This window comes from Pangasianodon hypophthalmus, chromosome 12 (genome assembly GCF_027358585.1).
Source record: "Pangasianodon hypophthalmus isolate fPanHyp1 chromosome 12, fPanHyp1.pri, whole genome shotgun sequence".
NCBI lineage: Eukaryota > Metazoa > Chordata > Actinopteri > Siluriformes > Pangasiidae > Pangasianodon > Pangasianodon hypophthalmus.
In genome coordinates this window covers 8,205,599-8,225,227 of record NC_069721.1, presented here as the reverse complement: position 1 = coordinate 8,225,227, position 19,629 = coordinate 8,205,599, and the positions used below count along the sequence as shown (strand labels likewise).

The 19,629-nt window shown below is 38.1% G+C and overlaps 1 protein-coding gene across 2 annotated transcripts; it reads left to right on the top strand.

Annotated features, from left to right (window-relative positions):
• Positions 1-5,301: 5,301 nt before the first annotated feature.
• On the top strand, positions 5,302-19,051 carry adam8b (ADAM metallopeptidase domain 8b). 2 transcript variants are annotated; one of them, XM_026914611.3, is made up of 22 exons: positions 5,302-5,434; positions 6,672-6,769; positions 7,006-7,103; positions 7,358-7,436; positions 7,583-7,659; positions 7,774-7,957; positions 8,060-8,125; positions 8,214-8,285; positions 9,349-9,518; positions 9,628-9,709; positions 9,824-9,954; positions 10,114-10,300; positions 10,486-10,575; positions 12,052-12,247; positions 14,320-14,422; positions 15,456-15,627; positions 15,714-15,794; positions 15,885-15,969; positions 16,123-16,243; positions 16,350-16,512; positions 16,652-16,768; positions 17,977-19,051. In XM_026914611.3, the coding sequence occupies exons 1-22, from the start codon at positions 5,392-5,394 to the stop codon at positions 18,031-18,033; spliced, it is 2,472 nt and encodes an 823-aa protein (XP_026770412.3). In that variant the 5' UTR covers positions 5,302-5,391; the 3' UTR covers positions 18,034-19,051. The 2 variants fall into 2 exon arrangements, with proteins under 2 accessions (XP_026770412.3, XP_053094955.1); XM_053238980.1 differs by lacking the exon at positions 17,977-19,051 and adding an exon at positions 17,656-17,944.
• The last annotated feature ends 578 nt before the right edge of the window (positions 19,052-19,629 follow it).

Genomic DNA, 19,629 nt, shown 5'->3' with positions numbered 1-19,629 from the left:
GCCACTGAATGTTTTAAACACCTCCATTAACCATTCTGAAAATGCCACGGGGTGCTCCCCTTTTCTCATTCTCATTTGTTGACTGACATCAATCCAAAAATTCAAACAATGGCTGCTTCCTTTCCAATTTATTTGCAGTTCTATCTCTCACTTTCTCGGGCAGATACCCCCATCCATCTATCCATCTTCTGTACTGCTTATCCTACACAGGGTCGCTGGGAGCCTGGAGCCTCTCCCAGGAAACTCGGGGCACAAGGCGGGGGCCACCCTGGACAGGGTGTCAACCCATCGTAGGGCACAATATCAGGCAGACACATAGTTAGCAAAATACATGCATCACCATCTGTAGCCTTGTACAAGTCTGAATATTGCTCCAAGTTTTTCAGAAAATCTAATGGATCCTGTTTGGAGGGATCAAATTTTCCAATATTCTTAATCACAGCTTCTAGTTCATTTGGATTAAACCTTCTGACCATAGTAGAAGTCAATGGCCCCACTCCTTCTTCGCTACTACACATTGTAGTAGTGGAGTGAATTGGTGCCATGGGAAATCTAATTGTACAGTCAGAGTATTGACTACTGCTAAGTAACTGAATATGTGTCTCCCAGCTCTCATCACCATCGTACTCAAAACTTGGTTACAAAGCATGGCACCTACAGATCTCTTACTTGTGTTATTCTCAACCATACCATTTTTTTTAAAATCATAAACTGACAAGCAGCCTTTGCTTCATCCAGATCATGGGACAGTGTTTCAAGTGACGATATAAGCATGCTGTGGTTAGTTCTAAGAAGAAGTATGATCTCATTCTGCATTCTGACCTTTTCCTCTTAATAGATTTTCACAATTTTTTTGTAGAAATTACCCCATCAAATTACTGAGTCTAGAATGAAGCTGCATGTTTTCGGCCTCCACTTCATCTAGCCTTCTCTTATAGTCACTTTATACGAGGCAAAAACCGCCTGAAGCCCATTTGCAACATTTCTGTTGTTTATCTCTAGGCATTTTGGGATAATTTTTTTAACTGGGAGATAGCTCAGTAATAATTTTTTTAACTGGGAGCTCACTCATACGGCTTATCAGCAACATTCTCTATCCCATCATACATTCCCTGTTAGCCATGCTTGGTGATGTATTTAACAATCAGCTCTTCCATTCTCAAAATCTTGTTGAATTATGTACAGTAATTCATTAGCTATTCACAACTGATTGTTTCAATGACTACATGTTATCTAGTCTCCATAAGATATCCGTTAGTCTGTTTATTCACAGCTCCTGTACTTTCGATGCAAGTGAATAAAACAGTCACACTACATTGGGCTTCTGAACTTAAATGTGTAACTGGTTCGGACAGCCACACACCATTGGGCCTTTCAAGTTCAACTACACTAACACTCACACACAGTTTTAAAATGTAACACTGCCATAGTACTTCAGACAAAACCAGACTATGTCATTTTGTTCTGTTATATTTTAAGGCAGTCTACCTAGCCACAGTACTTTGGGGTTAAAACAATATTTATCAAGTTTAAAACACTGCCACAGTACGATTCGTTACAATTCTGCCACCACAGGTTGATTAAATTACTTTAGAATCTTTACTTTGCTTCAGTTAATTTAGAAACAACAATTACAACACAACTCCTCCACCACACTGCGTCGGGTTGATTCAATTACTTTAGAGTCTTAACAGAATTATAATAATTTCTGTTACTTTAGAAACTTATAATCTTATGCACTTTGCTTCAGTTAGTTTAGAAACAGCAATTCCAATACAAGTCTGTCGCCACACTGCGTCACACTGATTAAGTTCACTCAGAATCTTAAACAGAATTGTACAGAATAGGCTTATGACTCCTCCTGTTAATGCTGAATAAACTAAATTCTCTTCTGTTCTTTAAAATATTCATTTCTAGATTTTTTTTTTTTTAAAAATGAGGAGGTTCCCTGACAAGAACTGCATAAAAGAAGAAAAATCCATCTTTCTTACCTTTCCCCATTTTTTTCTTCAGGAATCCCTCTTGGCTGGCTCGCCAGTGTAAGAAACAAAATGATGAGGACGTCGAAGATCACAGTGAAGAATAACTTTATTGGAGCGTCGCAGTTACAAAGTACATGAAGCACTTCGGGTTCATCGGAATCAGTGAACCTCGAACAATATCAGTTCAGACATTTTATACAGTTTTTTAAACCAGATTTTCCCACCCGTAATGTAAACAAAGTCTCGCTCTAAATGAACATTTAGGATAACAATTAAAGTGATCACTTTGCGGTCTCACATTATTGATGTTATTACAGGTGTGACCACCCAGATGATGAGTTGATACGATTATCTAGACAGATTTCTTTCGAAATGATAATTACGGTCACATACCCCTTTGTTCAGGGATGGTTCTTCATGTCCTACTGCTGCTCCCATGCTGTAACTGATTGAATGTCACTTCAGGTAGTATTATCCACATAATGCTGAGAACGAGATGAATTGTCCCTAAGATATTTAAGCCTTTTTGGGGGATGAGCAGTCTGTAATTTAACATTTATAAGTGCTGTGCTTTATAAGAAATAAAATATATGGCACTGGTCAGCTAAGAAAAATAAAAGCAGCTCTTTTTACTGTAAAGGAAAATTATAAATGTTATAAATTGCTGTTTGGTGGATGAGAAATAACACACATCCATTCTGTATGTCACAAAGTGGAGGCAGGAGAATGAAATTGCAAACCTTTTATGGATAATTCAATTAAGCAGACAAACCTGTAGTCAGAAATCAGACAGGGTTCAATTGATCAGACAAACGAAGTAGTGAAACACAATCAACAAAAATGAAGGACAAAAGCAAGAATTACACACAGCATCACAAACAGAGAAATCAGCACTCAGAGAGGCATGCAGGAAATGGCAAACCTTGCAAAGGAGCTTGGTATATGAACTGGTATATATATATATATATATATATATACTGAACCGAATGAGGGTTTAACAGGAAACATTATTATTATTATTATTATTATTATTATTATTATTATTATTATTATTATTATTATTACAAGGGGAAAGAAATCCCCCCAGATGGGATGCTAGTCCATAAGAGGGCACGATATGTACACACATTCACCGCTAGGGGTAATTTAGCATAGCCAATCCACTTCCCTGCAGGTTTTTAGACAGTTGGAGGAAACTGGAGAACCTGGAGGAAACCCATACAGACATGGGGAGAACATTCACAGAACCTCTACCCAGACAGTAATCTGAACTCAAGATTGGACCAAGAGCAACGGAGCGGTGAGGTGGCAACACAACCCCCTGCACCACCATCCCACCCTATTATTATTATTATTATTATTATTGTTGTTGTTATTGTTATTATTATTATTTGGCTGTTTCATGAATGTGCATAGAGTAAAAATCTATATTCTATCTGACCACATCTTTATATTCACTTTTTGATTATACACATTTTTATGTTTTACTTTAGTCTCTCTCTCTCTCTCACACACACACATCCTGAGCCAACTGCTGCTGATAGTATGAGTTGTAATATGAGGCAATCTGTACCCATTACTCATCACATCACTCTGTTTTTATCCTTAATTTTGGTAATTATATGAGTACAAGTGAATAATTTTCTTAGTAAAAGCGAGTCATGCAGGGCCTGTTTTGCTAATATAACAGTGGAAATAGGAGCAGTTTAGGAGAACTACTGGGGAATCTAATCCCAGTCTGCCCTCTAATGTACATTGGGGGAATATCTCAGCAGTAAATCCTTTCTCTTATACTGCAATTCAGAACCAAAGAGCAAAGTCAACTGTAAGATTAGAACTGGCAATGCTGAACTAAGAGATACATACTTACATGGTATAAGGCACAAAGTTGGCCTAAGATTTTCATTTGAAAAATAGGCTACTTGGTTAAAATATTAGTAAATGGCTTCAATCTCTATATGATATTAGGTTATACAGTACCTGGCAACAGCGAACAAAAGGGCAAAGGTAAGTCTGAGGGAGCAGGAGGGATTCATGGCTCAGATGGGAGACGCTGTTCACAGCTTGGACACTCAGTAAAGCCGGGCTTTATGGAAGAGTAGTGAGTCATATGAAATCCCGTTTGAAGTTTGCCCAAATGCATGTTGGAGACTCAGCAAACATGTGGAAAAAGAGTCTGAGGTCTGATGAGTCCAAAATGTAACTTTTTGTCCTTTGAAAAAAGTGTTAGGTTTAGCGGAAACCCTGAGACTTTATTCCCAGTGTGAAGCATGGTGGTGGTAGCATCATGTTGAGCATTTCCCTTGGCCTCCTGGTTGCATCTCTGACTAATGCCTTCCTTACACAGTCACTGACTTAGTGGATGACCTCCGCTAAGCAGACTTGCAGTTGTGGCATATTCTTTCCCATTTTGTACTAATCCATTTAACGTTTAGGATTTTTTATTTTTTTTAATAAGCAAACCATGATTGATTTCAAGAACTTTGCTTTAGACTTGTTTTGAGAGCTTCTTGGTCATCATGATGTTGTTTGTTTAGGTATTTCCTCTTTCAGACTCTGGGGCCTTGCAGGAACAGGAGATCATGTGACATCTTAATTGCACACAACAGAGCTCAGTTATGTGGGTGAATAGTTATGCAATCACAACTTATTTGTAAATAATTTAGCAAACTATATTGCCTTTAAACATTATGGTCTATTTTGTGTAGACTCATGGCATATCATTGCAGAAAAAGTGCATTTCTGTTCCAGTTTGTAACACTACAAAAATATGGAAAAGTCTTTTGTGAGTGCTTTTAACTCAAATGTAGGCAAAACATTTCCTTTTGGCTAGTGAGATTAAGGCTAAGGTGCGAGTATAACATTATTTCTTGAGTTATTTCACTGTTTTGTAAGATGTTTGATCTTGCATGCGGAAGAGGGAGTGTGTTTCCTATAATAAAATACCATGAGTCATTACAATTATGACTGGGGCCGGATATCACTTGGTGCGTCTGAATCCGGATAGCTGTAGTCTCTCTAAATAGTGTGCCTAAATAGTGATCTAGACGGATTAGTACTAAAAACTACCTTCAAATAGTATACAAAAGATGTGGGATGCAACTGTAGATGTGAACATATCCAAACACAAAGTGGTTCTGCCTCTATTTCAAGGATAGCACCGTTTAGGAACTTTTTTTCCTTCTTTTAAATACAGAAAAGATTCCACACTAGCTGAAGTGAGTCAGGGAAGTGTTCCGGGAATAAGTGTGTAGTGTGTGTGTAATACCCGGTTTCAGACACACCTCCAGCCACTCGAGAACATGACGTCACCACTACAGAGGGCGTGGCTTATGCCACAGCGTGTTTTCAGTCTTGCTTATTCTTATCTCTAAGAATAAACTATGCGCCCTTATGAGCTGGAAGAGCCATGCGTTACATTGCTGTCATCTTCTACTGTCTGTGTGACTGGGGTGAGTGAATAATTAATATTCTCTGGGAAGACGAATAGATTCTTTATAGCACTTTAGAAAGTAAAGATGAAGAAGTGACAGCAGGCAAGTCGAGTAAAATGTGATGGTATAGATGTAGATGAGCAGGGATCTAACCATTTCAGATGAGTTTCGACTGTTAGCAGTGTCCAGGATTGAACTTTTCTCTGGCATCAGTATGAGGAAAGTGACTTTTGAGTGACATTTGGTGTAGATGTGCACTGTGCAAATTAAAGGAGAATATACAGGCTTGCATTTGTTTTTGTTTGTTTGTTTGCTTGCTTGCTTGCATGTTTGTTTATTTCTTTCTTTACATATCTGTCTGTCTATCTATTCTTCTATCTATCCATCCATTCATCATCCATCCATCTCTCTATTTCTCTATCTATTTACCTATCTATCTCTCCATCCATCCATCTCTCTATTTCTCTATCTATTTACCTATCTATCTCTCTATTTATCCATCCATCCATCTCTCTATTTCTCTATCTATTTACCTATCTATCTCTCTATTTATCCATCCATCCATCTCTCTATTTCTCTATCTATTTACTTATCTATCTACCTTTCTGTCTGTCTGTCTGTCTGTCTGTCTATCTATCTATCTATCTATCTATCTATCTATCATCCATCCATCCATCCATCCATCTCTCTGTTTCTCTATCTATTTACCTATCTATCTATCTATCTATCTATCTATCTATCTCTGTGTCTGTCTGTCTATCTATCTATTTATCTATCTATCTATCTATCTATCTATCTATCTACATGTTTAAGTTGTCTAATACCCAAGGATTCTTTACAAAGTATGCAACACAAACTAACACTACCTGCTATGAGACGATTTTTGTTATAATGAGACACTTTTTTTTTTACTACTCATTTTGCACTGGTTCTTCCATTTAATGTTTTTTTTGTTTGTTTGTTTTTGTTTTTTTCATGTTCAGTTGTCCTGACACTGCACTTTCCTGAATATTTAATGTATAACTTATGTTACACCATGGTGCTTGTGTAACATTTCATTCCAATGTACAGTATATGAGTTATATCAAGGAATGATGAAACAGCCAACTTGACTTGGACAAAAAAACACTTTTAAAAGTACAAGAAGTTTATAAGGTTTATAAAGAATGATAGGCAGGAGGAAGATCGTATAATTATGTTTTTTGCAATTTAAAAATTGTGCAGTTTTGTAAAAGTTCTGCACTTTCGTGAACAGGAAGCTTCGCTGAGATCCCTTCAATGAGTCACGTTGAGCGGTATGATGTGGTGAGACCTCAGCGACTCAGTGAGAACCACAAGAGTGTCAATAAACAGGTCAGTAATTAACTCATGGTTTTAAGTATAACTGGGGTTTACGTAGAAGTTGACAAAGTGTACTGTACATGACTTATAGCCTAACAGTGTTAGGTTTTCTGTGTCATTAAAAGATTTCATTTGAAATACAAGCTGTCACATCTTCTCTCAAGGCCTTGTCATGTTCCTGCAAGTGTTCTAATAAACATCACGAAACTAGAAATGTTGTATATATCAATAAATGTTTTATCTCCTAGGCTTTGGAATCAAACAAACATGAAAAGTATCCTGAGAAACTTCTATATCAGCTGTTCTTTAATGGAAAAAATCATACAGTTCACTTGCAAAAGAACAGGTAACACAAACAAACAAAAAACATTATGCATTATTAATCCTCTAGGTTTTCCAGTTTTATTACCTTAAACTCCTAGAACATATATTTCTTATACATAAGTCTTATGACTACTTGTAATCTCTCTATTAGTTTCACCATAGTTATTGAATAAATTGCTTTTAGATGAATAAACATTTATGGGGTTAAATTATTTTGATAGCCAAGTAAATGTTTATTTATTAAAATGATTATAAAACTTTTTTGAAAATTCGTAGTCTTCTCATTGGACATAATTACACTGAAATACGTTATGAAGCAGATGGATCAACTGTGATCACATCTCCAAAGCTTCAGGTAAATTTACTTCTTTTTATCTAAGGCACATTAATGTTAGCATTCTGTACCATCAAACGGGACGTCATATTTCATATTTTGTATATTTATTGCTTGTCTTATCATTCAGTATCATCACCTGAATATGAATTATTTCTATTTTGCAGGACCACTGTTATTATCATGGCCATATTGATGGAATGGAGGATTCATCAGTGAGTGTTGGAGTCTGCTCTGGCATGAGGTAATGCCCTGTCTTATAACCACTACAGGACAAAGGGGCTAACATGAACATGTTACACATAAAGACATAAATATGACATTTGACTGTTTAGTCTGTCTAATTTTTCCTCTGTAGAGGTTTTGTGAGGGCTGAAAAGGAGATGTACCTGATCGAGCCCCTGAGTGACAGCGCTGAAGGAGACCACGCCTTCTATAAGCAGGAATACCTGAGGAAGAAGAGGAGTGCTTCTGGAGACTCCAGTACCACAGTTTTTGACAAGGAACCCAGAACGTCAGCCCTCGTCAAACGTAGCAGCTGGGTATGTGTTTCTAAATTTACTCCTGCCATCACCTGGATTGCATTATGCCCAAAAGTACTATGGTACTACCGCAATGTCTATAGCTTTTCCTCATCTTTTTAGAAGACAAAGACTGTATTTCACACTCAGAGATACGTGGAGCTGTTTCTTGTGGTTGACAATACAGAAGTAAGCTTTACTCACATACAAAAGGCTTTCTTCCCTTTTCTTTGGAATGAGTAGGTCACAACTGATGATTTATATTTCCATCATGCAGTACAGACATTTCAACTCAAATGATGAGCTGGTACGGGCAAGGATGTTGGAAGCGATAAATCATGTTGATAAGGTATTATTTTCTTGCTCTTAATATCTGATATAACGGTGGAACACAGTGCTACTATCTGTCTCTATCTGTATCTGTTTAATGCTTCAAATATTTGTATCCGTATTTGGATATACACCAATAGTGGGCATGGTCTGGACCAGAAGATCTTACCACATTACTCACAGAAACACTGGAAAACACTGAAATAAACCCCAAGACTGCTGAAAAAAGAAATAACTTTTTATTCATAAATTATAACAAAATAAATGTAATTTACAGAACATAATTTTATTCAACTCCTGAACTTCCTCAGCCTCATGTATTATGAAGTCTATGGTCTGTGCTATATGCAGCGATATGCAGCAGCTCTGAAAAAAAAAAAAAAAAAAAATTTAAAAAAAAGCATATTTCTTTTGTCAATTTGGGGCCAGTTTGTACAGAAATATGGTAGAAATATGGTTTTATTTTTCGAGCTCAGCAAGACAGCATGTAAGTGGAGCTACTGGAGCAAACCACTGATTAATAGACCAGAGAAAACTCCCCAATACTGTGCTTCCTATATATTAATTAACATGGTCTTTTCATACTCGCACCGTTTAAGCATGTCTCCGCATCACTTGAAGTTAAAAACCTCGTACTCATGAGTTTTTTGTTGTGTCCCAGTGGTTCCCTGTCCCAGTGCACACCTCTAGTCTTGACCAGATGCCCTGTGAACCTTTCTGTCAACTTTCTAAACAAATAGCAAGAGAAAGAAAGAAAGAAGTAAAATAGTGCTGCTCATATTCGCATCTGTATTTGTATCCATTTAGAACACGTTATCTTTTAATGTATTCCTACACGTCTCAATTCCTTACTAACTTTTCTCCTGCAAGCTTCAAATGAAAGTGAAAACCTCCCACTCACACAACTTTTTGTGTCCCAGTTTCAGATCTCATTCCCGACAGGTTCTAGTGTCGTAACCTGGCAAGCATTCTAAACAAAACAAACAAAAAACAAAAAAGAACAGTTCCCCCTTTTATTCATATCTATATTTCTATTTGTTTTTTGTTACGCATCTCGCATTATTACATTATTCCTTCCTCAGTTCTATCGTCCACACAATATCCGTGTGCTGCTGGTGGGTTTGGAGGTGTGGAATGTGAAAGACCAGTTCCTGGTCAGTGTGAGTGATAATGACACTCTCACCAGATTTATTCAGTGGCGCCAGAAGGAACTGCTCAAAAGAGTCAAGCACGACAATGCACAGTTTGTAACGTGAGTATTGCACCCAGGAGTCTGGACCATGATAATGACTGTCATACATATAAGTCCTGTTTATTATTCATCGTCTCTCTTTATTATTCATGTTTTCTGTTTTATGCAGTGGTGCTGATTTTTTGGGTGACACTGTTGGGTTGGCAAACAAATTTGCAATGTGCACTAAAGCCTCTGGAGGTGTTAATCAGGTAATCTCAGCCCAGTTATGCATATACCAGTAAATGAAATGTATGCTCTGAAACAGCTATGAAAAGCTTTTATGTGATACAGAAGAAGTTGATGTCTATTCCTTTATTACTCAGGATCATAGCATGAGTCCACTGGGCTTGGCTGCAACTATCGCACATGAGATGGGCCACAACATGGGTATGTCCCATGACGTACGGGGCTGCACTTGTGGCCGTTCTGACTGCATCATGACTGAAGTTGTAAAGTAAGATCTTTCATTCATGCAAATCAATAATGAGCCACTTAAATGATGTACCAAGTGGAATAAATGAGAGAATACAGTTCTGTAGTTTATCCTCTGAGTGTGTACATTCTTTGTATTTTGGCAAACAAACCTCAAATTTCTCTGTGTTGTTTATCACAGCTCAGCTGCCTCAGTCTTCCCAGAGCTGTTCAGTGATTGCAGTCTGGATCAGCTGAGTATATTTCTGGAAAATGCCAACCCCAGCTGCCTGCTGGACCGCCCCAGCTCAGACAGAATTTATGGTGGACCCGTCTGCGGCAATGCTTTCCTCGACCCTGGGGAGGAGTGTGACTGTGGGACAGTAGAAGTGAGCTGCCACTTTTATTTTCTTTCCACTGTAAATAAACTCCCAGAATTTACAGCAGAGATGATTGATTCGGTCCACTCGCTAAATACTTTTAAATTCTTGTGCCGGTTTTGTATAAATAATGCATTCTTGCGGTGAGAACGTAACGATGACTCACTTTGTGTAATGTCCTGTTCCTCTTGCAGGAGTGTAACAACCCATGCTGCAATGCCAAAACTTGCAAATTTACTGAAGGATCTCGGTGTGCGCAGGGAGAGTGCTGCGAAAACTGTCAGGTACAGTGCTCTCCGGTGGGATTAGCATCCATCGTGAAAATGAGAAAATGCACTCACTGCTGAAGGGTCGTGGTGGAGCTGGAGCTTATCCCGGGAAACCTGGGCGTGAGTCAGGAATACATCCTGGATGGGAAACCAGATCATCACACACTTCACACACTCATTTACACTTAGGTGCAATTTATCTTTGCCAGTCAACCTACTGCCATGTTTGTGGGAGGAAACGGAAAAACCCAAAGGTAACTCAGAGGTGAATAACCATCTGGCTCTGTGTTGAAAGATCTTTGGTTTTTACAAATATATAACATCATCTTTATTCCCAAGAGAAACAGGACATGGTTAAAGACAACAACAGAGATCCTCGGGACTGAGAGCAAATGAGAAAAGCTTTTCACAAGTTACAAATACACCACAGGGGTGCAGCAAGTAGCATTGCCACCTCACAGCTCTAAGGTTCATGGTTCGATCCTGAACTCAGCTTACTTCTGTATCTGTGTGGAGTTTCACATGTTCTCCCCATGTTCATGTGGGTTTTCTCCTGGTTCTCCGGTTTCCTCCCACCTCCCAAAAGCATTCGGGGTGACGGGTTGACTACGTAAAATTGCCCCTTGGTGGGAATGACTGTGTGTGTGTGCATGGTGCCTTGCAATGGTCTGGCTTCCCATCCATGGTGAATTCTCCCACATTGCACCCGATGTTCCCTGGAAAGGCTCCACCGTGACGCTAACCAGGATAAAGAGGGTACTGTCGATGAATGAATCATTTTTCTCATTTTTTAATGAAGCGTGACAGGTCACTGTGTATTCTTACAAAACCCAGTTCATCTGGTGGAGCAAAATATTCGATGTAGTTTTCACTGTGATGGTTGCATCAGGCAGAGTAGAAGAAAACAGAATAGAAGAAATTGCACAGGAAATACTTTGCGAGACCAAACCAAGTTTTAACATCTGTGCAGCTGTGTTTTTCTGGGACTTGTATGAAAATTACTTTATGGAGTGAAGGGTTGCCAGAAATGGACTGAATTTAGGCAATTTAGCTGAATTTGAATATGACTCATTTTTATTTTTAGGTACTGTAGTAGTTGAGTTGATAATTTGCCAAAATTAGCTATTCTGTCTCCTCCCTTAAACTTAAATAATTACTGTGTTTGGTATGTCAGTTTCTGAAGAAAAGGAAATAGTGTTATTGTGCATATCAGTGAAGTAATGTCTGTCATTTCTCAATGCCATAAAAACAGGAAATACAGGGTGAGTACAATATTGAAAGACTAATAGAAATACCACAAATGCGAATGTGACACAAGTCATATTTAACAGTAGTATGCTTTTTCCAAAAGAGTAATAATCACCCAAATTATGTCTTCCTTTCTAACAAAATTACATCACATATAGAGAAAGTACAGTTGTAGAAATTATCTTGTTGTTGTTGTCTGTGTTTCCTTATAACATATACCCTGACATTTTGTTTCCTTTCCAGATAAAACCAGCTGGCAGTCTGTGTAGGGCCTCTGCGAACGAGTGCGATCTGGATGAGTACTGCACAGGAATGTCTGAAAAGTGTCCAGAAGACAGCTTTAGAATGAATGGGATACCTTGCAGTTATGGAGACAGTTACTGCTACGATGGTCAATGTCCAACTCATCTGCAGCACTGCCAGAGACTGTGGGGAAAAGGTACATATCCATATAAACCAAACGTTTTTATTAAAGTTTAATCATTATAGAGCAAACATGATCCGCTGTAGCGATCCCTAAAGGGAGCAGCTGAAAGAAGAACAGCAACAACATTACCTCAGAGCAAACAGAATTATACTTTATTTATAGGTTGCTCTAAGAACGTAATGGTGCTTGAAACTAATGAAAAATATACATTTACATTATGGCAGATGCCTTTATCCAGAGCAGCTTACATTTATTTCATTTAAACAACTGGGCAGTTGAGCTGAGCTAGCACTTCCCCTGGTAAAAACAGGTATACACCTGTTAAGCATATAATATTGATAGTATTAACTGTAAAACAGAAATATGTAGTGTGCTACAACTACCTAATTAAGATGATATAGATTCTGCCCTTTTCCACTTAGATTAGCTCTAGGTTGTTCCAATAGCATAGTCATTTTCTAACATTTCTCAATTCACTAAACATTTAACTATACGCATTTCTCAATTCACTCATACCTGTTAATTGGTTAAATTTGCTTCCCTCATGTTTCTCTCCAATTTGGTCACCTGCCAAATTCCCACCCCAGCCAGTTCTCCCGTATCACACGATAGCTATGAGGGGGGAGGGTGAAAACTAAGGCTACGTTTACACGACAACGATGTAGTCAAAAACAGAAAAGTTTTCCTCTTGCGTTTTCAAAAAGTTTCATGTGTACACGACAACGTTTTCAAAACGATTCGCGTTTACACATATCCGCGATAACAGCCAAAAACGCTGTATTACGTATGCCAGGCCAGAAGTTGGCGTATGTTTGTTCACACTTGCCTTTACAATAGACACGTACTGCGCATGTCTACATACCTAACGCGTACTACGTATGCGCATGACGTCACCGTTTTCAAAGATTCCCGTATTGGGTGTTTACATGGAGACGATAACGGCGGCGTTTTCAAAAACTTGCACTTTGCAGTCCACAAAACGCCATTGTCGTGTAAACGTACAGGCAAAACGCATAAAAAGTTTCCTGTTTTTGGCTGAAAACGTTGTCGTGTAAACGGCCCCTAAGACACGTTTCCTCCGACACTCTTGCTGCATCACAGAGCAGCGTAACTCACTCAAAGGAAAGTGCTATCTGCCCTCTTCTGCATACATGAGATCACTCATGAGTGACTAGTGTCGCTGTGATCGACAGGGGAAAGATAGTATGCCACCCCTCCCAACCAGAGACCACAACCAATTTTGCTCCCTTGGCTCCCAGCCATGGGTGACTGATAAAAAAGGGTAAATGCATTTCGGATAGATTTTGAAATTTTTGACAATTTAAAATGAGATCAGGCAGTGCAGAGGGTAGCTTTGCTATCTCACAGCTCTATTGTGTCTAGTTCCGTCTGGAGCTTAGGATACTGTCTGTGGATTTTCTCATTTTCTCCCTGTGTCCTGATGGGTCTTCTCTGGGTTCTCCACCCACCTCCCAAAAACATGTAGGTGAACCGGTGATCGTAAATTATCCCTGGGTGTGAGTGTACATGTGCGCTATGCCCTGCAATGAACTGCCGTCCCATTCAGGATGTATTCCTGCCTCATGCCCAGTGTACCTGGGATAGGCTCCATATCCACCGCCACCCTTAAAGCGATTACTGAAGATGAATCAGTGATGAATAAATAAAATGAGGCCATTGAAACAAAAATGCTGAAATATTGAGTGGTCAAAAACATTTGACTGGTAGTGCATCACAATCAAATCTCACGAACTGACCCTTCCTGATCGCTTCCTGAAAATGTCAGAGGATGTGTAACATGTTTATCTGCTTGCATTTCAGAATGGCAGTATATAGAGATTGGACTGTGTAATATACCATAATTCTAGAATGGTACACAAAGTTTGCAGATCCGAAAATAAGAAAATAAGCAGCTTGTAACGCTGCCTCAGTTGATCTGCTTTTCTGAAAGCTTCAGAAGTACATTGCACACATTCTACACTGTTTTGTGAAGTACACATTAGTAACTTTCCTGATTTAATCTTTATAATATAGTAATATAGCAGATCAGGTCATGTATGAACCTACTTCTTTTCTTTTCATAGATGCCAAAATGGCTGCACGTGTGTGCTTTTTAAGGAATACATTAGGGAGACATGATGCCCACTGTGGAAGGAGCAAAGACGGCTACAGAAGCTGTGCAGATGAGTAGGTTGAAACCACCTCTATTAGCTTAGATCTTCTCTCCCGCTGTCACATAAAGCATCAGAAATTTTTATCTAGGGCTAGAAATTAAATGCTATTTATATAAATATATATAACTTTCACTGCAAATGTCTAGCAGTCTGGGAAAATCTGTTGGATATTATTTAGACTCAATTCTGGCAAACGTCCAAAAATGGCAAAAAAAAAATTTACCTTATTACCTCAAGCACACTTTGAAGAATATCTCTGTTTATACAAGCCCATTTTCTGCACGAGCTGTATTGAGCTGATTGATGATGCAAGCAGTCTGTTGCTAGAGGATCTTCATCATATAATCTGACATGAAGAACACATTATCACATTATCACATTATTCAGTCTGAATTCAGTCTGAATTCGGCCAATATTTTATTGGGATCAGCTCATACAGTGTGACAAGTAATAATCTTAAAAGCTGTAGTCTTACAGTCTAAAACCTGCTTATAACACATTTTGACTTTCAGAAAACATAAATATTTCCTCAAAATGATAAAGAAATGTTTTTCATGAACTTTCTATGCTTTCCTGTGGTTTCTGAAGAGATCGCATTATATCGACACAGAGCCAGTTTAAAAAATATGGCTGCTAAAACATCTGTTTAAGGCAGGTCAGGTATATAGACAGACATAGCTTTCACAGTCATATTTGTTATTTTTATATTTTATTTATTACATGGTAAATTAAATGCTAGTGAAGTCAATAAATAGGAGTCATTTTTAGACAGTCAATGTGTTGGTGTCTTTAAGTGGAGTCAGAATAGAATTCTTTTTCACCTTCGGAGGTAAAGAGATTTTAAAACTGTACTTGTGGTTGAGATATAGGGAATAGAGAAATATATTTCAGTTCAGACAAACCTGTAGTTTTCAAAACTGTATACGTAAAGCCACATGAAAGGTTTTCCCAGGTTGCCACACATACATTGCAGAAATGATGTTACAAATCTCTGTATGGTTTCACTTCTTTTCATTGTGAATAGTGTGAATTTTTCTTTCTGACAGAGATATGTACTGTGGAAGTATATTTTGCACTGGGGGTAATACATATCCCATTACCGGTCTAAAAGCTCAGTTGTTGACACCGTCTGGAGACTTATGCAACATAGTCGGGGAGAGATCTGAGGAAGAGAACCTAAGCATGGTACCTACAGGAACCAAATGTGGCCCGAACAAAGTAAGCATGCCAGAATGTTGTGTTTGTGCTACCTTTCAGCTGTTTCTGGTATCACATTCGTAATTGTTTTGTGCTGATTGTCCCAGGTCTGCTTTAACAACATGTGCCAGGATGTGAAAGTGTATGGTGTGAGTGAAGACTGCTCACAGAAGTGTAGCGGACATGGGGTGAGACTCCATGTAATGTGATTGCAGAAGTGTGATGATAAGCAGAATGTGATTATAGAGTTGAACATAATTCCCTGTGTGTACTGATAGGTTTGTGATCACCGAAAACGGTGTCACTGTGATCCTGGATGGGCTCCACCACACTGCGATGTCAAATATGCAGACCTGCCTTCTGGTAAACTACCGCAGGATTTGTTTACTTTCATCCAAAGTGAAACTGTTGCACAAATCTAAATCATAAGTTTCTATATTTTGTGGTCACTGATACAGTAACTAGATTCTTTGCCTATCAAATTATCTTGCTGATGGCTGTGTATTTGGTTTGCAGCAAACAATACGACAATCATCAGCATCTCAGTTGCAGCTGGAATCCTACTACTGCTGGCAGCAGGATTTGGAAGTTGGATTTATTGTAAAAAGAGAAAGGGCACCAGCTCGAGGCATAAAACGTGAGTCAGCAGAAGTTTTTTTTTTTGGTGAAGTGCTTGTGAGTTAGTGCTTGTGCAGTTAGTCACACACTACACATCTGTATGATTGTTTGCTTTTTGTTTATAGAAAAGCTGACCCAGAGCAGTCGAATCCTCTTTTTGAGAACCCCAGAGCAAAACGAGTGCTTTTAAAGGATCATCTCGAGATCAGCAAGCCTACTTTTATAAGTTCGACTGTGACCCGGCATGGCGCCTCACACACGGTCATGCCGACACGGACAGCTCCGCAAGTGAGTGCTCAACCATTCAGTTTACTTCAGCAGCACCACCACAATTGCAGTGTAGAAAACAGCTGTGTCAGATGTGATGCCTGATGCCAAATTTAAGTTTCAGAACAATTAATTAATTTGGTCATGTTGACTTTTGCAGCCTCCTCTTAAAAAGTCAGACCCACAGCCACCTCAGACAGCTCCATCCATTTCATTACCCATACAGATGAAGCCTCTGCCTCCTTCTAAGCCTCCACGTCCTTATGATGCGAAACAGGTGAGCTGCCAAATGTGCCAATACTTTATAAATACAGACACGTTTGAAGGAAACCTTACCAAACCACGTTTTAAAAAAGCCTGGGGCTCTCAAATGCCGCAAGAAGAAAGCCTTTGTCCAGAGATTGCGAATTGGAATTCCGATGATGCCACAACCATCCATGGACCAGAGCCAAGAAAGCAAAAAATTAGCCTTGCTCTCTGAATGGGAGAGATGGCATATTCTCTCTCCCCTGTGAATCACAGCAATGCCAGATTGCTAATTTTGGCTGTCTCTGAGCTGTATCAGGAAGAGATTAGATAGCACTTTTCTCCAAGTGTCTCACACTGCCCTGTGGTGCAGCATTAGCAGCAGTTTGAAAAGATGCTTCACATCTCTCTGAGAAAGTATGTATTAGCTTTCACCCTTCCCAGTTGGTAATTGTCGTATGATAGGGAAGTGCTGGCTGGTGGGTGGGAAAAAACCCAAACCACAAAAAAGTCATGCATCTGTGGCTAAATCTCAAATATGATTTTGCACTATGCATGAGGGCACTAGATAGTGTATTCACTTGTGTCATGTTAGGTTTCAACAAAGTGAAGCCTTTTCAGATATGCCTTAAAAAATGGCGGATTTTACTTGCATCATTTGGAAGAAACGTAATATAAAGCTAAATATCGAAACACAAAACATTACTGTGGGTAAATAAATAAAAATAATGCTAGTTGCTGTTTAGAACTATGATTTTTGCCTCAAAATAACTGTTGAATAGAGTAAGAAACTAGTAAGGAATTAGCAGTTACAGTTGCATATTACTCCAATATGAATGAATCACCTGTTTTTATTTAGTTTATTATATTGTTCCATTTCTGGCCAGTGTACTTAATTTTTTAACTGTAAAAATGCAGGTGAGCAGACTGGCTCGTCCTCCTGTGGTTCTAATAAAGCCAACTGTAGGCTCTGGATCCTAGACAAAGCAAGAAGTTAGAGCTCTAAATCTATAATAACATCTGCAGTACTGAGAGAATTATTACAGTCTGGTTTTTAAAATAATTCAGAATGTAGAAATAATTTACATTGTAATTGGAAACAAATGTCCCATCTTGTTAGTCATAATAGGTGAATTATAAACTGTACTGTGTTCTGAATGCTTTTACACCATCCTTTGGTCACTGGAGATCATCAGTGTTTTAAATTGACTGTTGAATTCAAAGCACTGTGTTTTACAGGCTGAAAGAGTGGAAATGAAAATTGCACAGAGGCCTCCAACCATTCCAAGGAGATGACTATGAGAGGAATCATCATGTAAATCAATAATGGATTTTCAGTCTGTTGGGTGTATGTGTGACTAATAACACATCTGCGGAGTTGTGACACATCAGAACTGCGTCTCTGTGCAGTCGTGTCATTTTGTGCTTGTCCTCCAATGCAGAGAAGAACAGTATACTGAAGTTATGCTTGACATAAGTTTGTTATACTCAACCAAACTTGAATTTTTATGTATATTCCATATACACTTGATGAAATTATTAAGTGTTATTATTACAAATAAAATTCCATCCTCCATATTGTAATGGAATTACAGTCTTTACAGCCTCGCTACCACTTTAAAGACCAAACCTGTACTTCTGTTTTTAAGCATTAAGTATTCAGACATAGGAGTATAAAATGTATTTATGTATTTATATACTGCACTGAATGACTTTGTGTTATTTCACATTTTTGTACCATTCTAGTCAGAACATTGGACATCCTAGATTGAATGTATGTTTGAATGTATGTACTGTGCAAAAGTCTTGTGCAAAGCATGCAAAGAAATGCTGTAGAGCAATGATGCCTTCAAAAATAATGAAATTAAATGTTTCTACATTTAAAAAAATACTATGAAGAGCAGTAAAGTCAATATTTAGTGTGACAGCCTGTTGCTTTATAAATAAAAACAGTAGTCTCAGGTACAGTGTGTGCAGTTTTATAAGGAAATGAGCTGTAAGTTTTACTGAGCATCTTGCAGAAGCAGCCACAGTTCTTCTGGAGACTTTGACTGTCGCACTTTTTTCTTATTTTTGCAGCAAAACCCAGCAGCCTTCATTATGTTTTTTTGTCTGAAGTGGTCTCTTAATATTCTGCTTTCTATACTGCCATACAAACATTGTTCTGTAACATTTAATTTTGTACTGGAAAACTAACGTTTGCAAATTTAAAATGTTCTTGTACTGAATCAGTAATGTAGAAGTCATAAAATACAAATCAATAACGTTTGTACTAAAAAATATAGGGTGCCTAAGAACTTTGCACAGTACTATATATATATATATATATATATATATATATATATATATATATATATATATATATATATATATATATATAAACTTATATAAATTGTATATGTGTTATTTATTTATTATTTTCGATCATTTCACGCTTAGATTAAAAATAAACTGCCCTTCTGTGAGTAGACTTTCCAAATTTTTTTTATTGGTACGTTTTATATTCTTTATACATTAAAATAACACGTTTGAAGACCTTGTTCCTAGTTTGACTCATGACTCATTTTATGTTACACTCTCTGAAGGGAAACTTGGTGATTTTAAGGTGCAACACCAATGAGAAATCTGTGTCTGTGTAATGTCTATAGTAAAGAAAGACAGTCTGAAGTCAAGCCCAGCTTTCAGCTTGCTCCTGTTGTAGATCTCACATAAATATAGTCCCTCTCGCATAAATACAGCACTATAATTACAGGATACCTGCTTGTAACATCACCAGCACTGTCTGAGTTTAAACTAAGAAAAGTTTCTGACAGCAGTGATCTATAGTTACACTGCGTACAAAGCGTACACTGGAATTCCACTTTTCTGAGTGGTACAATGCTTAATTATCAT

Excerpts from the sequence above, each read along its gene's own strand:
- adam8b (XM_053238980.1), top strand. The coding sequence starts at position 5,392 with ATGCGTTACATTGCTGTCATCTTCTACTGTCTGTGTGACTGGG. Across the intron at positions 7,437-7,582 it reads TCACATCTCCAAAGCTTCAG|GACCACTGTTATTATCATGG; the intron begins GTAAATTTACTT and ends TCTATTTTGCAG. Across the intron at positions 14,423-15,455 it reads TACAGAAGCTGTGCAGATGA|AGATATGTACTGTGGAAGTA; the intron begins GTAGGTTGAAAC and ends TCTTTCTGACAG.